Source organism: Chaetomium tenue (assembly GCF_020726465.1).
Source record: "Chaetomium tenue strain MPI-SDFR-AT-0079 chromosome Unknown F5144scaffold_2, whole genome shotgun sequence".
NCBI lineage: Eukaryota > Fungi > Ascomycota > Sordariomycetes > Sordariales > Chaetomiaceae > Chaetomium > Chaetomium tenue.
The window spans coordinates 1921066-1939188 of NW_027117330.1; the positions used below are offsets into that span (position 1 = coordinate 1921066).

Consider the following 18123-nt stretch of genomic DNA (forward strand, 5'->3'; position numbering starts at 1 on the left):
GCGACGACCCCTTCGCCTGTCACGACATTCATTTTAGATTGTAGCTTTGGGTTTTCGGTGGTCTGCTCCCAAAATAATCCGCGAATTTACGGTAAACGCGTTGCGTGGTTTTCGAGGTTGGATTTGTCCTTGTTTCCCATCTGCTCGCCGAGGACCAGGGGTTTCTCGCCATTTTCCCGTTCTGTGGCACGACTGTTATGACAACGCACCTTCACACTGCTCAAGATCGACAATCTCTTGCAGTTTTTTCAGGCGCAAACCGAAGCATACTACTCGACACCTGCTCACCCGGTATTGCCGAATTGGGACTTGGATTTGAGGACGTGTGTTGGGAGAACACAGGGTATCGATGATGGAGAGCGGGCTTGTTGGGGGCGCCTACGCCATGGGCTCCCGAGTCCCGGTCAGGCGGCGCGATAATGTGGCCACGACGACCTCGAGCCTTGGTTTCAAAGTCCCCTCTCGCGTTATTGTTGCGCGGGCGGAGTCAACGACCGAGTGCCCGGATCCGCAGTTTTGCAAGAAGCCGATCGGCGCGTCCACAATGACACTGGCTATCGTTCTCGGAGTCTGGTAAGTGCACAAGACCGTGGCCTACTAATGCTTTTGACTTACATTGCCCGCAGTATTCCGCTTGTCGCAGCCGTCTCCGTCTTTGTTTGGCTCCATTTCAGAAATAAGAAGAAGCAGCGGATGGAGGACCTGAATGATCCCCACAAGTCGTTGGATTTCGGATTGGAGGGAGGCCGTGCCAAAGGGTCGCGCAAGAGCCTCATTAGCAGGGAGAAGGAAACCGGCCAACCGCGATTCAACCGCCAACAAATGTCGATGGATATGAACCTGTCCAGCCCGTACCTGCTCCCGCCTGAGGTTCACAACTCGCGCGAATCCCTCAATTCTCTGGCCAAAACGCTCCACCCCCACGAGGATCCCTACCGGCCCGGGCAGTTCGGCGGAAGTGACGTTGGGTCGATCCGCTCATTCTCCAAAGGACATGAGGCCGCCTCGGTGTACACTCGGTCAAGCAGCCGCGCAGATACCACGCAGATGTCTCCCGGGGGTTACGGTTCTCCTTCCCGGCAGAATTCCATCCCTATGTCGCCTCTTATGCCACCTGAGCCGAGCCACATGAAACCAGACCAGTCAGCGTCAGACCCGACTCTCATGCCGCCAAGCGTCCCTCCCATGGGCCCTCTACCGCCCATTGGAACCGCCACTGCAGGATCGCCTCGGGGCCAGGATGAAGGTCTCGCTATTGGAACTGCTATCCAAGAACCGCCCGCTGTTGCACAAAAGTCGCCCGGTCTGTCTCCGCCATCGCCTTTGCAGCCGAGCCCAGCCGATTCGGGCGTGGCTGTGGATTACGATGCTGTCGATAACCCGTTCGAGAAGCCGGTGGCCCAGGAAGTCCCCACTCCAACGGAACCCCTGACCGTGGGTCTTGGTCTTACTTCTCACCCCCAGCCTCAGCGGGCATCCATCCGGTCTTCCACATCATCATACGACAGCCGAGCAACGAGCCCACCGCCGAACAAGCATGCCTCTATGTCCGCACCCATCATCGAAGAACCGGAGCCTCTTGACTACTATGATTTTGACTTTGCGGACATGCCAGAAGTGCCTCGGGACCAGCGCTCCCCTTCGCCGGCGAACCCCAGTGGTCAACTTGATGTGGACGAGCCAAGAGGCCGGAACATGCAGAGAACCTCCCAAATGTTTGAGCAACAGAGTGCGGCCCGTCAGAGCGGTCTAGGCGTCCCTAACCAGGATAACCGCCGCCTCTCCGTTGGCTTCCGCCCGCTCCCGCCTGATGAAATCATGGAATCCGAGGACCCCGAATACAGGGCGAACCGTATCCGCTCCTTCTACAAGGAGTACTTTGAAGACGTTTTAAGACCAGAGGACAGGCCGCCGATGCCGCCGATGCCCCTGATGACACAACAGCAGCGACAGCAACAGCAGCAACAACAGGCGCCGCAGCAACAACGGCCACAGCAAGGGCAACAGCCTCACCAACATCATCAAAGTAACACGAGCTACTACGAGGATTACGACGCAGGCTATGCCCAGGATGCCCCGTATTTCGATCCTGCCAGCAACTCATTCGTTATGCCTTACGCACAACCCGTATCTCGCAGGGCTATGACACCCCCGCCCTCAGGCCAGAGATTCCCGGGGCCAAGGGGACCGCCGCGGGTGTCCCACGGTTCTCAAGCCGGTATGAGGTTCCCGCCGAACATGCGTGGTCCTCCCCGACCGGGCTCGTCTGTGTCCAACCAATTGGGCGGCCCCTCTCGCCCAGGATCATCGGCGTCAGGCCCCTATGGCCGGGTCCGCGCCGGATCCGCCATGTCGGGGAGCCGTTCCGGCAGCCGCTTTGGCGGACCCCGGAAGCCGATGCCTCCTCCTGCTGACCTCCCTACGCTCCCCACCCCATCCAAGCTTACGGACGACTCCTTTGGCATCTTCAACGCCGCTGATTTTGCGCCGCCCGAGGGGTTCGCGGAGCGGGCCCGTGGTCGCTCTCAAAGTCCTTCCGGGGAACGCCGTCCTTACAGGATGCCTGTGCCGGCGCACTCGCCCTTGGTGGACACCGCTGAAGACCTCCCCGCGCTACCGAGCCCGTAAGTTAATGTCGTATATTCTGTTCTTGTGTAGTCCTTGCTAACACCAAAACAGTCACCTTCTCCGGAAGTCTAGCACCTTCACAGGCCTCGACTTTGCTCCGCCCCGCAAGTTCGCCGATGTTGACAACCAGAGCGATGCCGGTTCGATCCGGAGCAACCGCAGCGGACTCTCAGCCGCGCACGCCAACGCCATCCGCGCTGGTGCGGGACGCGTCAGCAGGCTGCCTGGTGACCAAGTCTTTACGGCAGCGGCTATGAACAAGACGCTCAAGCCGGCATGGGGCATGCGTGATTAGAATTGCCACTTCATCACTCTCCACGTTTTAATCACGATCGTTCAAATGGGTTGGCTGGCCGGCCATCCACTGTTTCTTATTCCTGTGGCCAGCCGTTAAAGGGTCTTCTGGCATACAGCTGGTGTCATGTCACGTCAACATATCATTGCAGCATGTCTCGGGCGTCATCATAACAATCGCTTGTTCTTTTTTCCCTCTGGTCACTTCGTTTCTTTCGGACAGCAAAAGAGCAGGCGGTCGGGCAAGCAAGCGAGTCCTCCCTGTTTGAGCCTCATGGTTACATACGCACCTGGGCATGATGACCTCGCTCTCGAATACAGCATCTATCCAGCCATGTACGTTCTGTCGTGTCTGTCTGTACATACAAGGTATTACAAAGCATGGCATTTTCTTGTTCACGGTTCGGTGGTCAATCGCATTTACATACAGCTATCTTTATAGACGGAGAGGAGAACTGGGGTTTCGGTTTGGGTAATGCTATTCAATTGAACTTTATTGGCTCAAAAAAATTCGTTGTGACTTATGTGGTGTCGCTGTGACATGACATGCTCTAGTTTACTGGCCTGGTAGGCAGCTCATGAAACGGGGATTTATCAACATGCTCCGTATGTTCGTCATCGAACACTATCGCTGCCTTGATGGCCGTCTTGTTCCGGATGCTCTCGAGTGCCTCGCCAAACTGCTCGAGCTTGAACACCTTGTTGACGATGCCCTTGGTCTTGATCTTGCCCGAGTCGAGGTACTCGACCGTTTGTGCTATTCCCATCGGTTAGTCCTGGCGTGCATGAATATGAATTCGGGCGGGGGGCAACGTACGGAACATATGGACCTCGGAGAACGATCCGATGATGCGGAGCTCATCCCCGAAGATCTTGGATGGCGGCCAGGTAACCCGCGCCGCTTTGGCGTACACACTGCCAGGTGAGGAACAGCCCGTTAGCTTAACACAGGACTTTATAGGGTGGTGGGATAAGAAAGGAAAAACGAACCCATAAACCACCAACGTCCCGCCCCTCCGACAATAGTTAATAGCATCCTCCAGGATCCGCACCGACCCCGTCGCCTCGACCACGATGTCGAACCCGTGTGGGTTGTCGCGCTTGATCTGCGCGAACTGGGTCGCGGGGTCGTCCCGTGACAGCTCCACGTAGGTGTCGGCGGCGTTCAGCTGCTTGGCTAGGTCCATCTTGAGGCCTGCGGGCGCGGCGAGGGTGAGGTTGGTCACGCCGTTTTGGCGGAGGAGTTGTGCGAGCATCTGCGTTGGAAGAAGGAGGGGTTAATATGTTGGTCAGGGAAGTGGGGAGGTTAGGTTTGGGGGGGTTACCAGTCCGGTTGGCCCTGCGCCAAACATCAACACGCTGGATCCCAGCCGCGGGCGGATCCTGTCAAGGCCGTGGGCGGCGCAGGATGCCGGCTCGATGAGGGTCGCTTCGATATCGGTGAGGTTGTGGATTTGGAAGACCTTGGCTTGCGGGTAGGCGCAGTACTCAGCGAAACCTCCCGGCAGGTTGATACCGTGGCCGGTCCACTGGGGCAAGATTAGTATGGGGAATGGTTTGCCTCTATTGCGGTTGACTAGACATGAGTCAAGTGTTGAGACGTACGTTCTCACAAAGCAAGCCTTCGCCACGGCGGCAGTAGAAGCAGTGACTGCATAGCTCCGAGTTGTCCGCCGCGACGCGATCTCCGACCTTGAAGCCCGTGACCTTGGGGCCAACGGCGGCGACGACACCAACGGTCTCATGGCCGGGGATAAGCGGGAACTCGGCGATAAACTCTCCCTCATGGATATGCTAGGAGGGGTATGTTAGCCATTCTGTTGCCAGACCTTGCCGAGAGCAACATAGATTACCAAGTCTGCATGGGAGTTAGACCAAATTCTAGAACGGGTCGGGTAAGACAAGTTGCCATACCTGTTCCGCACACACCGCAGGCCTTCACCTTGACGAGGACATCATCCTCACGCAGCACGGGAAGAGGTACGTTGACTATTTCGAAATCCTCGGGTTTGTTGTATCTACATGGTGTGTTAAAACATGAAGGTGTCCAACCAGCCATGATATTCAAGCATTTAGGGCGACTCTGCTAGCCAGGCCAATTAAACTCACCTCAACGCCTTCATCTCCTGGGGAAGCTTCGAAAAGGAGCCCATCTTTTTGGTGCTGAGGGGTTGCCAAGTAATTGTTTGTGCAAGTGATGAGATAAGTTGACGCTAGCTAAGAAGAAGTAAGACCATGTTGAGCCCATGGGAGTATGAGAGGGAAAAGAGGGGCATGTTATAACAAGTCCCAGACAAAGACGGCGGCAACAGTAGCCGAGGAAGTTCCTTGATTGTAACAACACAAACACCCCAAACCTCAAGAGTCAAGGATCGACCTGGGCTGACTGTTGACCACCACCATCTGACCCACTCTCTTGTCTCAACTTGGCTTCTCCCCGCGCTGCCATATGCTATGTGACTATCCAGATTGGTGGAGCTCGGTGTTGTTGAATAGGTTTCCTGGTTTGACATTAACCGAGTGGGGCAACTTCTTCGCCTTAGAAGGCGTTGACAAAGCAATTCAGTTTCAAGGAACTGATAGGCTGACTCGAGCATGACTGATTCAAGTTGCCCGCGACGTCAGCAATGGGAGTGCGAATCACGGTGGAACCTCAGCATCAACATCGACTCGATTCGCAACATTCTAGCACCGGCCGAGTGCGTTCAGCTGAACGATAAAAAGCTCCCCCCGGATTGTTCGTAAACTCATCAATTCCGGCGACGGGCCCGTCGCTTACAGTACCACGAGCATCGAGTGAGAGCAAAAATCGAATTGACCGCAAATGATGACCCTGAATGCAGAAGTTTTCCGAATGATCTCTAACCACCAACTCCACACGCAAACCACTCACGGTCCTGGCGAGTAGGTGCATTACCGATCGACCCTATTGCTCTCTGAGGCGTAGAGTACATGTCGTGCCGTTAAGGCGTTGCTAGCGCTATTCGCTTACGACGGAGGGGCAGCGTCCTCACCACGGCCACGGCCACGGCCGAAACCGCCACGGCTATTGGAGAATCCAAGTCAGTAAACCGAACTAGAGTACCGTGCCCCGCATAGTTTCACCACCGGACCGACTTACAACTGAGGAGCAAAGTCGCTCGGCGCACCGCCCTCCTTGCCCTCACCAGCATCACGGCGCCTGTAGCCACCCTCACGGTCACCACGGTCACCGCCACGGCCACGGCCGCCGCCGAACCTCCGCTCACCGCGCTCCTCGCCGAGCATGCCGCGGGGCGGGGCGTGGGACCGCTGCTGCTTGATGTGGGTAGCCGGGACAATCTCGGCGGGGAGGTGCAGCCACTCCCGGAGGTAGTCGAGACCCTCGGGGGTCAGGGTGTAGTAGTAGTATTGCCACGAGAACTGGGTCTTGACGTAGCCACGCGAGGTCAAGGACTGGCAAGCCTTGATGACGTACAGGTTGCGGATGCCGGTCTCGTGGGTGGTCTCATAGCTGCAAGGATGAATGAATTAGCATCGATGGGTCTTATCGAGGACGAGTGTTCGGGGTCGTGATGTTGGATGTCGCGTATCGAGGTTGCAACGCAGCATTTCGATCGAGGAGATTCCGAGGTGGTTGTTTGATGGATTCGGGTGGACCTACTTCTTCGCAGCGACCATCACGCCCTCACGGAAGAGGTACTGTCTCGAATGTTAGCTCTATCTTCTCGCATGATTGATGGTACCCCGTTCGCCTAGAAAATGCCCATTCCCGCTCCTCTGGGTCGAACAAGGACAAAAAATCGCATACCTCGTGGATCGCCTTGCGATCAGACTTGGGAATAAGCATCTTGGCGGTTAGACCGGTGTCGACACAATTAAGGATCTTGGTCTGGGAAAGTGTCGGCGATGGGGAGTCGAGCTCTTCACAAAATTCAAGACCGCGGTGATTTGTGGGCTGGCGGCGCCGAAATTCCAATCTGGTAGTAGGGCTCGGGATTAGCGGGGCGCACGGCCACAAAGCCTCTTGGCAGCTGATAATCCTGGCGCAGCTGGAGACCCACTAATGTGGCTGGTGCACGTGAAAGACGGCTGAGTCATCTTTTTATGTGCCATGCCGACAATGCGCCATGCCGACACGGAGCGGAAGTTCATCTTTAATCGGCGGCTTTCCAATCTTCGACCTCAAAGGATCTAACTACTACACACGTATTACACCACTTCTGTCGCAATATCCGTTTACGATCAGAATGGCGCCGAGTAAAATAAACGTGCTCATCACGAGTTTCGCTGGAACGGGCCTCCCTCCGACCCTTTCCCTCGCTTTGCCACCAGCAACACCCATCACTACGCTCCTCGACGAACTCGACAGCCGGCTACCCCCATCCGCCACCACCTCAAACACCCGTCTCTTCCTAACAACTCTCTCCAACCGCTCTATCCCACTCACCTCCACTCTCCCCATCTCCCACTACCTCCCCACCACCGAGGACCCTTCCGCCAGCCACCTCCAAGATGCCACCACAACCAACATCCTCCCACTGCGCCTCTCCGCCGCCCTACCCGGCGGCAAGGGCGGTTTCGGCTCGCAACTCCGCGCGGCGGGCGGGCGCATGTCGAAGCGCAAGAAGGGGGCCGGGGGCGCGGAGGAGCACGGGTCGTCGCGCAACCTGGACGGGCGGCGGCTGCGGACGGTGACGGAGGCCAAGGCGCTGGCCGAGTACCTGGCCATCAAGCCCGAGATGGACCGGCGCGAGAAGGAGAAGCGCCGCCAGCGCTGGCAGGAGATCGTCGAGACCACCGAGCGCCGCCAGGAGGAGATCAAGTATGGTAGTCGCCAGGTCGGGCTGGATGGGAAGTGGGTGGAGGATAGGGAGGAGGCGGGCGAGAGGACGCGTGAGGCTGTGTTGGAGGTTATGCGGAAGGGGGTGTATCGCGATAATTTGGTTGGGGAGCGGGGTGTTGGGGGGAGTGGGTCGTCGGCGGATGAGGATGGGGAGGATGATGAGGTTATGCAAGATGGGGATGGTGAGGGGAGTGGGAATTCGAAGGCGACCACACCTCCTTCGGATTTGGAACCAGCGGTTGATGTCAAGGGAAAGGGCAAGGAGAAGGAAATTGTGAAAGGGAACGGTAATGGAAATGGAACGGGGCAGGCGAGGAAGTTTGTTGGGTTTGATGAGGATGATGATTTTATGAGCTCATCTGATGAGGAGAGTGAAGGAGAAGGAGTGAAGGCATAAGGGGGAATCAGAGATGGCTGATTATATTAATGTTTGTGCCGGTTATGCACTCTTGGGAAAGCGTTATGGTGGCGTTTGGGGATTCTTGAACGGTTTACAGAAATTGATGACATCAATCACTTGCGTTTGCAATCTGAAGCACCGCAATTCTTTCCTCCCGTCCCCACCCACCCCTTGTCACCGCATACATACACATACAAGCAGATTAACCCAACTCTATGCATTCCCCTGACTACTGTGAGTCTAATGTAACATGGACCAGGTTTGATGCGTTCTCCCACCGTATCCCCCTTCACACCATTCCTTTACTGGTCCAGACGGGCCGGGAAGTTACCAGCTTCTGTAAGTGTGTTAGTGTCGTTTATCCCTTATCACGACAACAACACAGGGTGCTGGAAGCATACCTCTCTGCGCATCCCATCGCTCATACCATCCACTGGGGCAGAGTGACCGGTAAGCGAGCCAGAACTACACGTGTCGGTTGGTTTAGCATCTGTATTCCAAAGTATGCCCCCCTCAGGGACACCTCAAACACTGGGGCAAGACGGGCTAACCTGGCGGCAGGGGGCGAAGTCCTCGCCCTTGGCGATGATGCACTTGTGGTAGTCGACGTAGTTCTGCCAGCAGTGCTTGGTCTGGTTGACGTTCGGGAAGCGGGCGTCGACACCTAGGGAGTAAAGACGTTCGTTAGACCGACTTGCACTCGTCATCTCGGCCCCATTGCCCCTCTCTCCGTCCAAGTCCAGTGCGCCCCTCCTCTTCCTCTCCAATTCGTTCGCAAAACGGCCAATTCGGATTCAACTCGGGGCATCTGCAAAATAAAAACGGCGGTGCATACCAGCTGCCAAAAGTGTTAGTAACGGGTTCCGCATGATCAAGCCGAGATTAGGCCATGTTTTTTTGCCGAGGGAATTTGCGGCGCTGGAGAGCTCTCAATCGTACCTGTGACGAACTTAAAGGGCTTGGTAACGCGGTCGTCGTCGGACATGTTGGGCGAATCTAGGAGCTGACGGGGCGAGGCAGCTTCAATGGGACGGGCGGATTGATTGACGGAGTCGTCGTCGTGGGAATTGGCCAGAGCTTGGGAGTGGTGAGGTCAGGCCAGGGCACTTTCGGCTGCGGGAGTCCACAGCATCATGCGCAAGGAGGGTCGGCAAAGACTCACAGGAAATTGGTTGGCAAGCCGCAAAAGGTCGATAAAATTACCTGATTTCTTTGTAGCCAAGGCTTGGCTGGGCTCACAAGCCAAACAAATCGTGCTGTTTTTTGTGGGGACTAGCTGTGCAAGGACCCGAGCTCCTCTCTCCCGTGGTCGCTAAATCGTGACGCCAACTTCCCGAAGCTTTCAGAACCCCCCCCCCCCCCCAAACGGGCTGCTGCGCAACCACAGTTTTCCCTCAGAGGAACATCTCCGCTCACCCATCACCCAAGATGTATGCCACCCGGGCTCTGCGGATGTTCCGCCCTACGGCTCGCATGATGCGGCCGGTGCCGGTAAGTAGTCCTTGCGCCAGTTTATTCAATTGCGCCAGAACTGACCCGGCACATTTGATAGAAGGAGGAGCAATCTGGTACGTGAAGTCATATATTGACGGCAACCCCGGCGGCATCATCGGTAGTCCGATTGCAATGGAATTGAGTAGCTAGGAAAGACTGACACGAACGCTGTCGGCTGGTAGCGCACACTGTTTCGCAGCGTCTCCGCCGCCTTAAGCGGATCCCGCCCGAGTTGTGGCCTCTGGGTGAGTATGCCCCGCGATGCGTCCCTACCATTTTTAAGCGGCTTAATATTTATGAATTCCGTAGGCGTTGTCGTCTCCTTCGCCGTCTCGGCCGCCGTTTACTCGAGCCTTCGCCACTTCATGACCGACAAGACCATCCGCCTCAAGAGGCAAAACCGGCTCGCCGATGCGCATCACGAGGCGCACCATGATGCCCACGAGGAAGGTCACCAGGAGGGCCAGAAGGCAGAGCACTCCTAAAGGAAGATGTGTGCGGGCTATGCATGGTGGACGGTTGGACCGTTAGATTTAGACGGCCGGAACTTGTATACGAAGACAGATCGAGCTGAAGGTGCCGGGAAGTGATTCAGGCTCGGCGTGTGTCAATACTCTCCAAGGCGTGAGAAAAAACATGCATTTCCTTGATCCGCAATGGTCTTTCTGAAGCAACCCCCAACGCCGCAGCTATGCAATTCCTTGGTATCGACTTGAACCCTGGGTCCTGGACTCGCGGAACCCTCACATAACCGTACGGTATCTATTCGTGAACGTTATCGGCACAAGCCATCATTCCGGCTTCGGCCCAGCAACATCTAGCCCCTCCAGCCCTTGCATCGGGTCGTCAGGCCTAGCATTTTGGGCCTGGTCTGTTGCGAGCCTGTCCTCCTCACTGACAGCATTCTCGGCCAACCACCCTTCCTATACCGAGAAGTCAATACCAGTCCCGTCCAAAACCATTAAAGTAAAACAAAAAGGAGACAGTAAAAAATCAGAAAGAAAAAGGGACGAACCTGCTCCCAGACAGCGGTCTTCCCGCCTAGCACCTGACCCGCGCTCTTAGGCGCCTTGGCCGCCGACACCTTGATCACCCGCCCGAACAGCTCGGCCTGGTCCATGTTGTCGATGGCCTCCTTGGCGTCCTCGACATCCTCGAACTCGACGTAGGCGAACCCGCGGTGGGGTTCCGCGGCCGCCGTGCTGGGGTTCTCGTTCTTGGGCAGCGAGACGTCGGCGATCTCGCCAAACGGCAGGAAGGCGTCCTGCAGCGTCGTCTTGGTCACGGCCGGGGCGAGCCCGCCGACGTAGACGGTGGATTTCCAGCGGGAGGTGTCTGTCATTTTTTGGTGGTTTATTTATGGTCTGGTGAGTAGGGGTGGGTGGTGTCCACGCAAGATGGCCAGGTGACAAGCTCGTCCGGTCTTCTCTGGTGGTGGTATTCTGGTACGACTGGTCGGATCGTCGTCTTGTTCAGCGCCGTTCAACAGTGCCGTATTTTTGGGAGACCTGTCGATTCTGCCGTCTGAAGGTGAGATTCACTGGTTGTTGATGAAGATGGATATCACGTGCTTTTGCAGATATCAAAGCATTGAATGCGACTTGACTTGTGAGAAGCTGGTGCCCCGCCTGCCGCCCAAACCCGACTGCTAAATTCACTACTTGGCTGTGCGATCTATCTTCGATACGTCATACTCGACTTTGGTTGTGATAAAACCACATTTCTTAATTGAAACAAGTTTTTCCAAAATGGAAACACGATTTATAGCCAATAAATGTAGAGGTCCAACCCTGTTCTTTAGTGACAGTTATTGCTATTCATGGTTGTGGAGCGAAAAGGTGCGGTTGTTCGAATATCACAGGGTTAGGGTATTCCACTCATATGGTGGTTGTCACTTGTGGTTAGACAGCCGCCAAATTTCTGGGGCGCATCCCCTGAAGACGCATTGCTTTGCCTTGCCCTGGCATCGAGGCAATCTGGCAACAGGCCGCACCGATCCCGACTCACACCCGAACCGCACCGCACCACTCACCCTGCGCCCTCACGGCTCGACGCTTGATGCGGTAGGGAAACTGGTGCTTAATTTCCTTTTTAACCCAATTGTTCCGTCTACCTTCGCCATAATTCGAATAACTACCAACAACCCCCACTTAACGTAACACCGCCCTCGTCTTCTCCCCAAGCCGATCTCCATCCGACGCCCGCCATGGTTCGGTTGAGAGAGATCCCGCGGACGGCGGCCTTCGCCTGGTCGTCCGGCCCGAACCCAGTATTGGTTACAGGTACACGGTCCGGTGCAGTCGATGCCGACTTCTCAGACGAGACCAAGCTCGAGCTATGGGAACTCAACCTCGACGCTCAAGATCAAGGCCTGGAGCTACAGCCGGTAGCCAGCATCAGCACGGAGTCCAGGTACGCGCATCGCATGGCTGGGCATGGCCCCGACGCTAACACGATAAAAGGTTTTACGATATAGCATGGGGCGCCCCCAGTGACGAGCACCCGCGGGGTGTGGTTGCCGGCGCAATGGAGGACGGCTCGCTACAGTTGTGGGATGCCGCGAAGCTTCTTGCTGGCGAGGAGGCAGTCATGTCGCGCGATACCAAGCACACCGGGCCGATCAAGGCACTCCAGTTCAACCCTCTGCGACCGCAAGTGCTCGCCACCGCTGGCTCGAAGGGCGAGCTGTTCGTCTGGGATATCAACGACACCTCGACCGCTTTCCGACTCGGCACCGCTGCCGCTCACGACATCGACTGCGTGGCCTGGAACCGGAAAGTCTCCAATATTTTGGCGACGGGCAGCGCCGGCGGTTTTGTGACGGTGTGGGATCTGAAGACGAAGAAGGCCTCGTTGACCTTGAACAATAACCGCAAGCCCGTCAGCGCGATCGCTTGGGATCCGACCAACTCCACCAACCTCCTGACCGCCACGTCCGACGACAACACCCCTCTGATCCTGCTATGGAACCTCAGGAACTCGCAAGCGCCCGAAAAGACCCTGCAAGGTCACGATCAGGGCATCCTGTCACTGTCATGGTGCCAGCAGGACCCGGGCCTGCTCATCTCCTGCGGTAAGGACAACAGGACTCTTGTATGGAACCCGCAGACTGGGGAGCGATACGGCGAGTTTCCGGAGGCCACCAACTGGACCTTCTTGACGCGCTTCAACCCCGGCAACCCCAACCTCGTGGCCACGGCCTCGTTCGACGGTAAAATCACCGTTCAGACGTTGCAGAACACGAATGCCTCCGTCGCGCCCGCCGCGCAAACTAACACGGACGACGACGACTTCTTCGCTAAGGCTCCCACCGAGCTTCAGGGGGCGTCATTCTCGCTCACAAGGGCACCGGTCTGGTTCGAGCGGCCCGTCGGTGTTTCTTTCGGTTACGGCGGCAAGCTTATCACCTTTAAAAAGAATGACACGCCCGCCGGCCAACCCAGGTCTTCAAAGATTCAGATATCGAGCTTCTCTGTTGACTCCGACATTGGCTCCGCCACCGATAAGTTCGAGGAGGCATACAAGCGAGGAGATATCGGCGCCATCTGCGACTCTAACGCCGCTGACGCCCAGACGGAGGAAGAGAAGGCTGACTGGCAGGTGCTGAAGGCGCTGAGCGAGTCGGACGGGCGCACCAGGATTCTTGAGTATCTCGGATTCGCTAAGGACGATGAAGCCTCCACCTCGCCCGAAGAGACGGAGGCCGCCGAGCCCAAGGAAGAGCCGAAGGAGACGGGGCTGGCCCCGCCGCAACCCAACGGCGACGACGCAAAGAAGAAGCACAAGCGCGTGACAAGCATGTGGGGCGATCTTGATGAGGGCGATGATTTCTTGTCCGACCTCACTCCTGCCAAGGGAGCCAAGACGGACCAGCCCTTCCAGCTCTTGGGTGAAGGCAACACGGCCGAGGACCGAGTAACCAGGGCTATCATCCTCGGTAACTTTGAGAAGGCTGTCGATATTTGCCTGAAGGAGGACAGGGTCGCCGACGCCTTCATCCTCGCCAACTGTGGCGGAAAGGAACTTGTGGACAAGGTGCAAACTTCCTACCTCGCTCAGAAGAAGGGCAGCCCGAGCTACCTGCGGCTTATCAACTCGGTCATCGGCAAGAATCTATGGGATGTCGTGTACAATGCCGACCTCGGCAACTGGAAGGAGGCCATGGTCACGCTCTGCACCTTCGCTGATCCCTCCGAGTTCCCTGACCTCTGCGAAGCCCTCGGCGACCGCATCTATGAGTCTGGCTCGAGGCAGGATGCCTCCTTCTGCTACCTCGTGGGCTCCAAGCTCGAGAAGGTGGTGGATATCTGGGTCGTTGAGCTCCAGGAAGCGGAACAGGCCGGGCTCCAGGAGGCCAGCAACGATTCCACCTTCTCGATCCATGCTAGGTCACTGCAGCACTTCATTGAGAAGGTCACCGTGTTCCGCCACGTCATCAAGTTCGCCGACGACGAGAAGGAGCTTACCGAAGGCTGGAAGCTCGGGTCCCTATACGACAAGTATACCCAGTACGCGGATATCGTCGCCGCCCACGGCCAGTTGGCTATCGCACAGAGATACCTAGATCTCCTCCCCACCAAGTTCCCTGCTGCCGAAGTGGCCAGGAACCGCGTCCGGCTCGCTACCCAGAAGGCGGCCCCTCAGGTCCCCCAGGTCGCCCAGCGTCAAACCGCCCCCATCTCTCGCGCGGCCTCCCGTGGGCCGACGCCGATGGGCTACCAGCAGCCAGCATCCATCCCTCCGGTTGGGCCCAGCCACAACAACCCTTACGCGCCGCCAGCTCCAGTCCAGCCCGTTGCGCCATCGTCGAATCCGTACGCGCCTTCAACCACGTCCCAATTTACGCCTGCCGGAGCCTCCCCGTATGCGCCGGCCGGGTATGCCCCTCCCCACCCGGCACCTGGAGGATACGTCGCCCCCCAAACGTTCACCCAGCCAGGAGCGCCGGTCCCCCCGCCTCCGAGAAACACCGGTCCTCCGCCCAAGATTCACAAGGATCCGGGCAGCTGGAATGATGTGCCTATGGTCACAAGGCCTCCAGTCCGCAAGACTACGCCGAGCGTGGCACCCATCACTGCACCCTTCGGCGCCCAGGCAGGTTTGCAAAGCCCCCCGCCCACCGGGCCTTATCAGCGGAGCGCGCCCACTCCTCCGCCCCCACCTCCCAAAGGATCGGCACCCCCTCGCAGCGTGACATCGCCGCCTGTTGGGCCGCCGCCGACGGGACCTTATGGCGCGCGGCCGGCTTCGGTGACGTCGAACACGCCGAGCCCTTACGCACCTCCGCCGGCGGCAGCAGCCGCCGGGTTGCCGTCTCCAATGGTCCCTCCGCCCGCTGGACGGACCGCATCTCCATACAACGCTCCTCCTGCCGGCCCCCCGCCTTCCAATAGATACGCACCCGCACCGTCTGCGCAGCCATATGGCCAAGGGCCCACCCCCACCCCGCTAGCGCCTCCTCCGGCCAACCCGTATGCGCCGGTGCCGGCGACTCAGCAGCCCATGGCACCTCCTCCCCAACAATTCACGGCGCCGCCCCCTCAGGCATCCCGGCCACCCGTCGGCCCCCCTCCAATGTCGGGACCTTCCCCGGCTGCCGGTGGACCCCCGCCCGCGGCCAGAGCGCCGCCGCCGCAGCAGACCCCTCCCCCACCCCGCGCGTCGGCGACCCCGCCAGCGGCGCGGCACCCGGCGGGTGACCGGTCGCACATCCCGCCCGACGCCCAGCGCATGGTGGAGCTCCTGAGCCAGGACATGCAGCGGGTGGCGTCCAAGGCGCCGGCGACGTTCGCGCCGCAGGTCAAGGACACGCAGAAGCGGCTGGGACTACTCTTCGACCACCTCAACAACGGGGAACTGGTCCGCCCCGACACGGTGGAGCAGCTGACGGCCATTGCTGAGGCGATCGCCGGCAAGAATTATGATGCTGCGTCTAAGGGGCAGATGGAGATCTTTAGGGATAAAGTCGAGGAGTGTGGCCAGTGGATGGTAAGTTACTCTGGTTGTCGTTGCCGTTGTCGTTGTCGTTGTTGTCGATTATTTGAGTGGTATGCTAACGTTGTGGTGTTCTAGGTTGGGCTGAAGAGGCTGATTAGCATGAGCAAGGCTACGCCGTGATTGTGTTTAGGGGTAGCAGGTTTGGGGAGCACGTGTCAAGCGGTTGTGTTTATGGTTAGGATTAGAATGTAACCAGGCAAAGAGAAAACTCAGTCGATAGATTTATGACTTGCAGTACCCAAGGATTGAGCTCTAAGTCGAGCAGCGTCTCCTGTCTGTTGTGTATATGCATGCTCAGGGGGAGCGTGCAGTTAGTTATTTTGCAGGGGGTTGTTGTCCTTCCAGCTGCTCAGCCAACCCGAACCCTTCGTCCTCAACATAAATTCCGTCGAGCTCCGATAAGATAAAGAGCTGGGACCCTTCTGGATGCGACAACTCATCAACGCCTCCACAGGGTTGCTTCAACACGTTTGTCCACTGAGCGAGCTCGACGTCACGAGGGCACATCGTCGCCCAACGATTCATAAATCACGCCAACCTCCAACCACAAACCGTCTACCCACACACCCACACAAGCGCTCGACAAGAAAGATAGGCAAACAATGACGGAACTGTTGACATCAGATGAGGAGGCTGCCGCGGCACGTGCTGCTGAGCAGGCGCGACAACGCAAGGCTCGTCGCGAGGCAAAGATCAAGGCCGGCGCCGAGAACAGGTTGAATAGGATTACTGGTTTGGGAGGCGGTGTTCCGCGAGGTAGGCTTGCCCCCAACAACTTCTGTCGAGATACCTTATCCAACCGACAACTAACCATCCCGTATTCTCCAGACCCCGCGCCAGCCCCAACGGCCTCGACGACGGCAACGACGACGACAACACCAAGCGCTCCAGTCAGTACCGCCGCAGCCCAACATGCCGACCCTGATGAAGTTGACATTTCGGAACACTTCTACCAGCCCCAGACCACCGCGCGCGTGCCACCCCCCGACAGCAACCTCTCCGACGCCCAGCTCCGCCAAATGATGCTCGGCTTCGACCAGCCCGGCACAGCCACCCCTCCCATGCCCGGCATGCCCGGGATGCTCTCCCCACCGCCCGGCATGGAAGACGACCCGATGATGCGCATGATGATGCAAATGCTCGGCGGCGCTGGCGGCGGCGGCGGCACCAACCCCTTCGGCGGCGGCATTCCCGGCATGCCCTTCCCACCCTCCACCACCACCCCCGGCAGCGGCGCGCAACCCTTCCCCCAGCCCCAACAACCCGCCACCAACCGCCACACCACCCTCTGGCGCCTCCTACACGCGCTCATCGCGCTCGCCCTGGGGCTCTACATCGCCGTGTACACGCCCTTCACGGGCAGCAAGCTCTCGCGGGACAGCGCGGCCGCAGCTGCCGCCGGCTCCGCCGAGGCGCGCGCCGACTTCGGCACTTCCCCTTCCCAGAACTTCTTCTGGGCGTTTGCGACGGCCGAGGCGCTCCTGCTGGGCACGCGCCACTTTGTGGCGGACCGCGGCCGCAGCCGGCTGCAGGCGGCCGCCGCGGGCGGGAGTGGCATGCTGGGGATGGTGGTCGGGTTCTTGCCGGCGGGGTTGCGGAGTAAGGTGGAGATGGCGATGCGGTATGGCGAGGTGCTGGGCTCGGTTAGGGCGGATGTGCTAGTTTGTGTGTTTGTGTTGGGCGTGGCGGCGTGGGTGAGGGGTTAGGTTTTGGGGGGTATAAATAAATAGTAATTGGCTGGTTGCGGGGGTTGAAGGGAATAGAATGAGCTTTTGTTTTTGATACCTATTTGGGGTGTGAGGGCTTGCTGCTTGCTGGGCATGTGTGTATGTGATGACTATGTTTAAGGGGGTTGTGTCTGCCATGTATCTCGGATGACTTGCTTTACTTGGCTTCTGCTGGCTTAGGTCGACCAGGCCATCGTGGTCTCATACAACTACTCCCTTGATCATACCCAAGTTGTCTATGCGTCGTATCTCAGTAGGATCTTTGCTAGGTTGAAGTAAAGCCATATTCAGAACCCTACGTTTAGCCCTCCACACACACCCCGTTGTCAGGGACCGACTCGGAACAGCCGTGGAAGACACCCTTGGTTTAGTTAGAAACCAGTAACCTAGAACTACGGCATGTAACTGGCTCGAAACAGTTGGCCATGATCGAGGCTTCAACGAGATATCTCCTAAACTTGCACGCAAGAAATGGGTGCGGGTTCAAATGCACGAAGTCAACCCCCTGAGAGTTTTCCTAGCCAACTACCTTCCCCTATTATATCGGGAAGTTAGTCAGTCGGTAAACCTTTTGCCATTTCCTCCCTTTCTCGACCACCGTTTGCCGCTGCTGCTGCGACGTCTACCATTACAACACAAACCCACCTGGTATGCTGAGGTTCTCCCTTCCCATCTTGACAACATCGTCATCAGCACATACAGAGGGACAGGGCGACTGCCCCGAGAAGGGACCTATATTTCTCGTACGCACACTATTT

General features: G+C 57.8%; 9 protein-coding genes across 9 annotated transcripts; 5 read left to right on the forward strand and 4 right to left on the reverse strand.

Moving 5' to 3' along the window:
• Positions 1-544: 544 nt before the first annotated feature.
• F5144DRAFT_484845 (uncharacterized protein) lies at positions 545-2923 on the forward strand (the record flags this gene model as incomplete). The annotated part of the gene is made up of 3 exons (XM_066785471.1): positions 545-573; positions 627-2624; positions 2680-2923. The coding sequence occupies 3 exons, from the start codon at positions 545-547 to the stop codon at positions 2921-2923; spliced, it is 2271 nt and encodes a 756-aa protein (XP_066646310.1).
• Positions 2924-3418: 495 nt separating this feature from the next.
• On the reverse strand, positions 3419-5569 carry F5144DRAFT_505364 (chaperonin 10-like protein). Its single transcript, XM_066786447.1, has 7 exons — positions 5032-5569; positions 4832-4940; positions 4528-4716; positions 4248-4451; positions 3913-4178; positions 3740-3837; positions 3419-3679 (listed from the first exon to the last, which is right to left on the reverse strand). Exons 1-7 carry the CDS (start codon positions 5073-5075, stop codon positions 3474-3476), a joined length of 1116 nt encoding a protein of 371 aa, XP_066646311.1. The 5' UTR covers positions 5076-5569; the 3' UTR covers positions 3419-3473.
• Positions 5570-6867, reverse strand: F5144DRAFT_561533 (40S ribosomal protein eS10). The gene is made up of 4 exons (XM_066788259.1): positions 6713-6867; positions 6566-6603; positions 6044-6415; positions 5570-5968 (listed from the first exon to the last, which is right to left on the reverse strand). The coding sequence occupies exons 1-4, from the start codon at positions 6749-6751 to the stop codon at positions 5911-5913; spliced, it is 507 nt and encodes a 168-aa protein (XP_066646312.1). The 5' UTR covers positions 6752-6867; the 3' UTR covers positions 5570-5910.
• A 173-nt stretch (positions 6868-7040) lies between these two features.
• F5144DRAFT_561534 (telomere stability and silencing-domain-containing protein) lies at positions 7041-8300 on the forward strand. The gene has a single exon (XM_066788260.1). The coding sequence runs from the start codon at positions 7152-7154 to the stop codon at positions 8142-8144; it is 993 nt and encodes a 330-aa protein (XP_066646313.1). The 5' UTR covers positions 7041-7151; the 3' UTR covers positions 8145-8300.
• Positions 8301-9277, reverse strand: F5144DRAFT_561536 (cytochrome c oxidase, subunit VIb). The gene is given in 5 exon segments (XM_066788261.1): positions 8301-8484; positions 8549-8612; positions 8699-8812; positions 9072-9075; positions 9089-9277. The coding sequence occupies 5 exon segments, from the start codon at positions 9130-9132 to the stop codon at positions 8450-8452; spliced, it is 261 nt and encodes an 86-aa protein (XP_066646314.1). The 5' UTR covers positions 9133-9277; the 3' UTR covers positions 8301-8449.
• A 298-nt stretch (positions 9278-9575) lies between these two features.
• F5144DRAFT_544898 (uncharacterized protein) lies at positions 9576-10126 on the forward strand (the record flags this gene model as incomplete). Its single annotated transcript, XM_066787325.1, has 4 exons — positions 9576-9638; positions 9700-9715; positions 9824-9886; positions 9951-10126. 4 exons carry the CDS (start codon positions 9576-9578, stop codon positions 10124-10126), a joined length of 318 nt encoding a protein of 105 aa, XP_066646315.1.
• Positions 10127-10432: 306 nt separating this feature from the next.
• Positions 10433-10983, reverse strand: F5144DRAFT_544899 (uncharacterized protein; the record flags this gene model as incomplete). Its single annotated transcript, XM_066787326.1, has 2 exons — positions 10433-10564; positions 10657-10983. The coding sequence occupies 2 exons, from the start codon at positions 10981-10983 to the stop codon at positions 10433-10435; spliced, it is 459 nt and encodes a 152-aa protein (XP_066646316.1).
• Positions 10984-11507: 524 nt separating this feature from the next.
• On the forward strand, positions 11508-15976 carry F5144DRAFT_561540 (uncharacterized protein). The gene is made up of 3 exons (XM_066788262.1): positions 11508-12053; positions 12104-15629; positions 15714-15976. Exons 1-3 carry the CDS (start codon positions 11848-11850, stop codon positions 15756-15758), a joined length of 3777 nt encoding a protein of 1258 aa, XP_066646317.1. The 5' UTR covers positions 11508-11847; the 3' UTR covers positions 15759-15976.
• A 63-nt stretch (positions 15977-16039) lies between these two features.
• F5144DRAFT_561542 (uncharacterized protein) lies at positions 16040-17672 on the forward strand. Its single transcript, XM_066788263.1, has 2 exons — positions 16040-16394; positions 16467-17672. Exons 1-2 carry the CDS (start codon positions 16241-16243, stop codon positions 17342-17344), a joined length of 1032 nt encoding a protein of 343 aa, XP_066646318.1. The 5' UTR covers positions 16040-16240; the 3' UTR covers positions 17345-17672.
• The last annotated feature ends 451 nt before the right edge of the window (positions 17673-18123 follow it).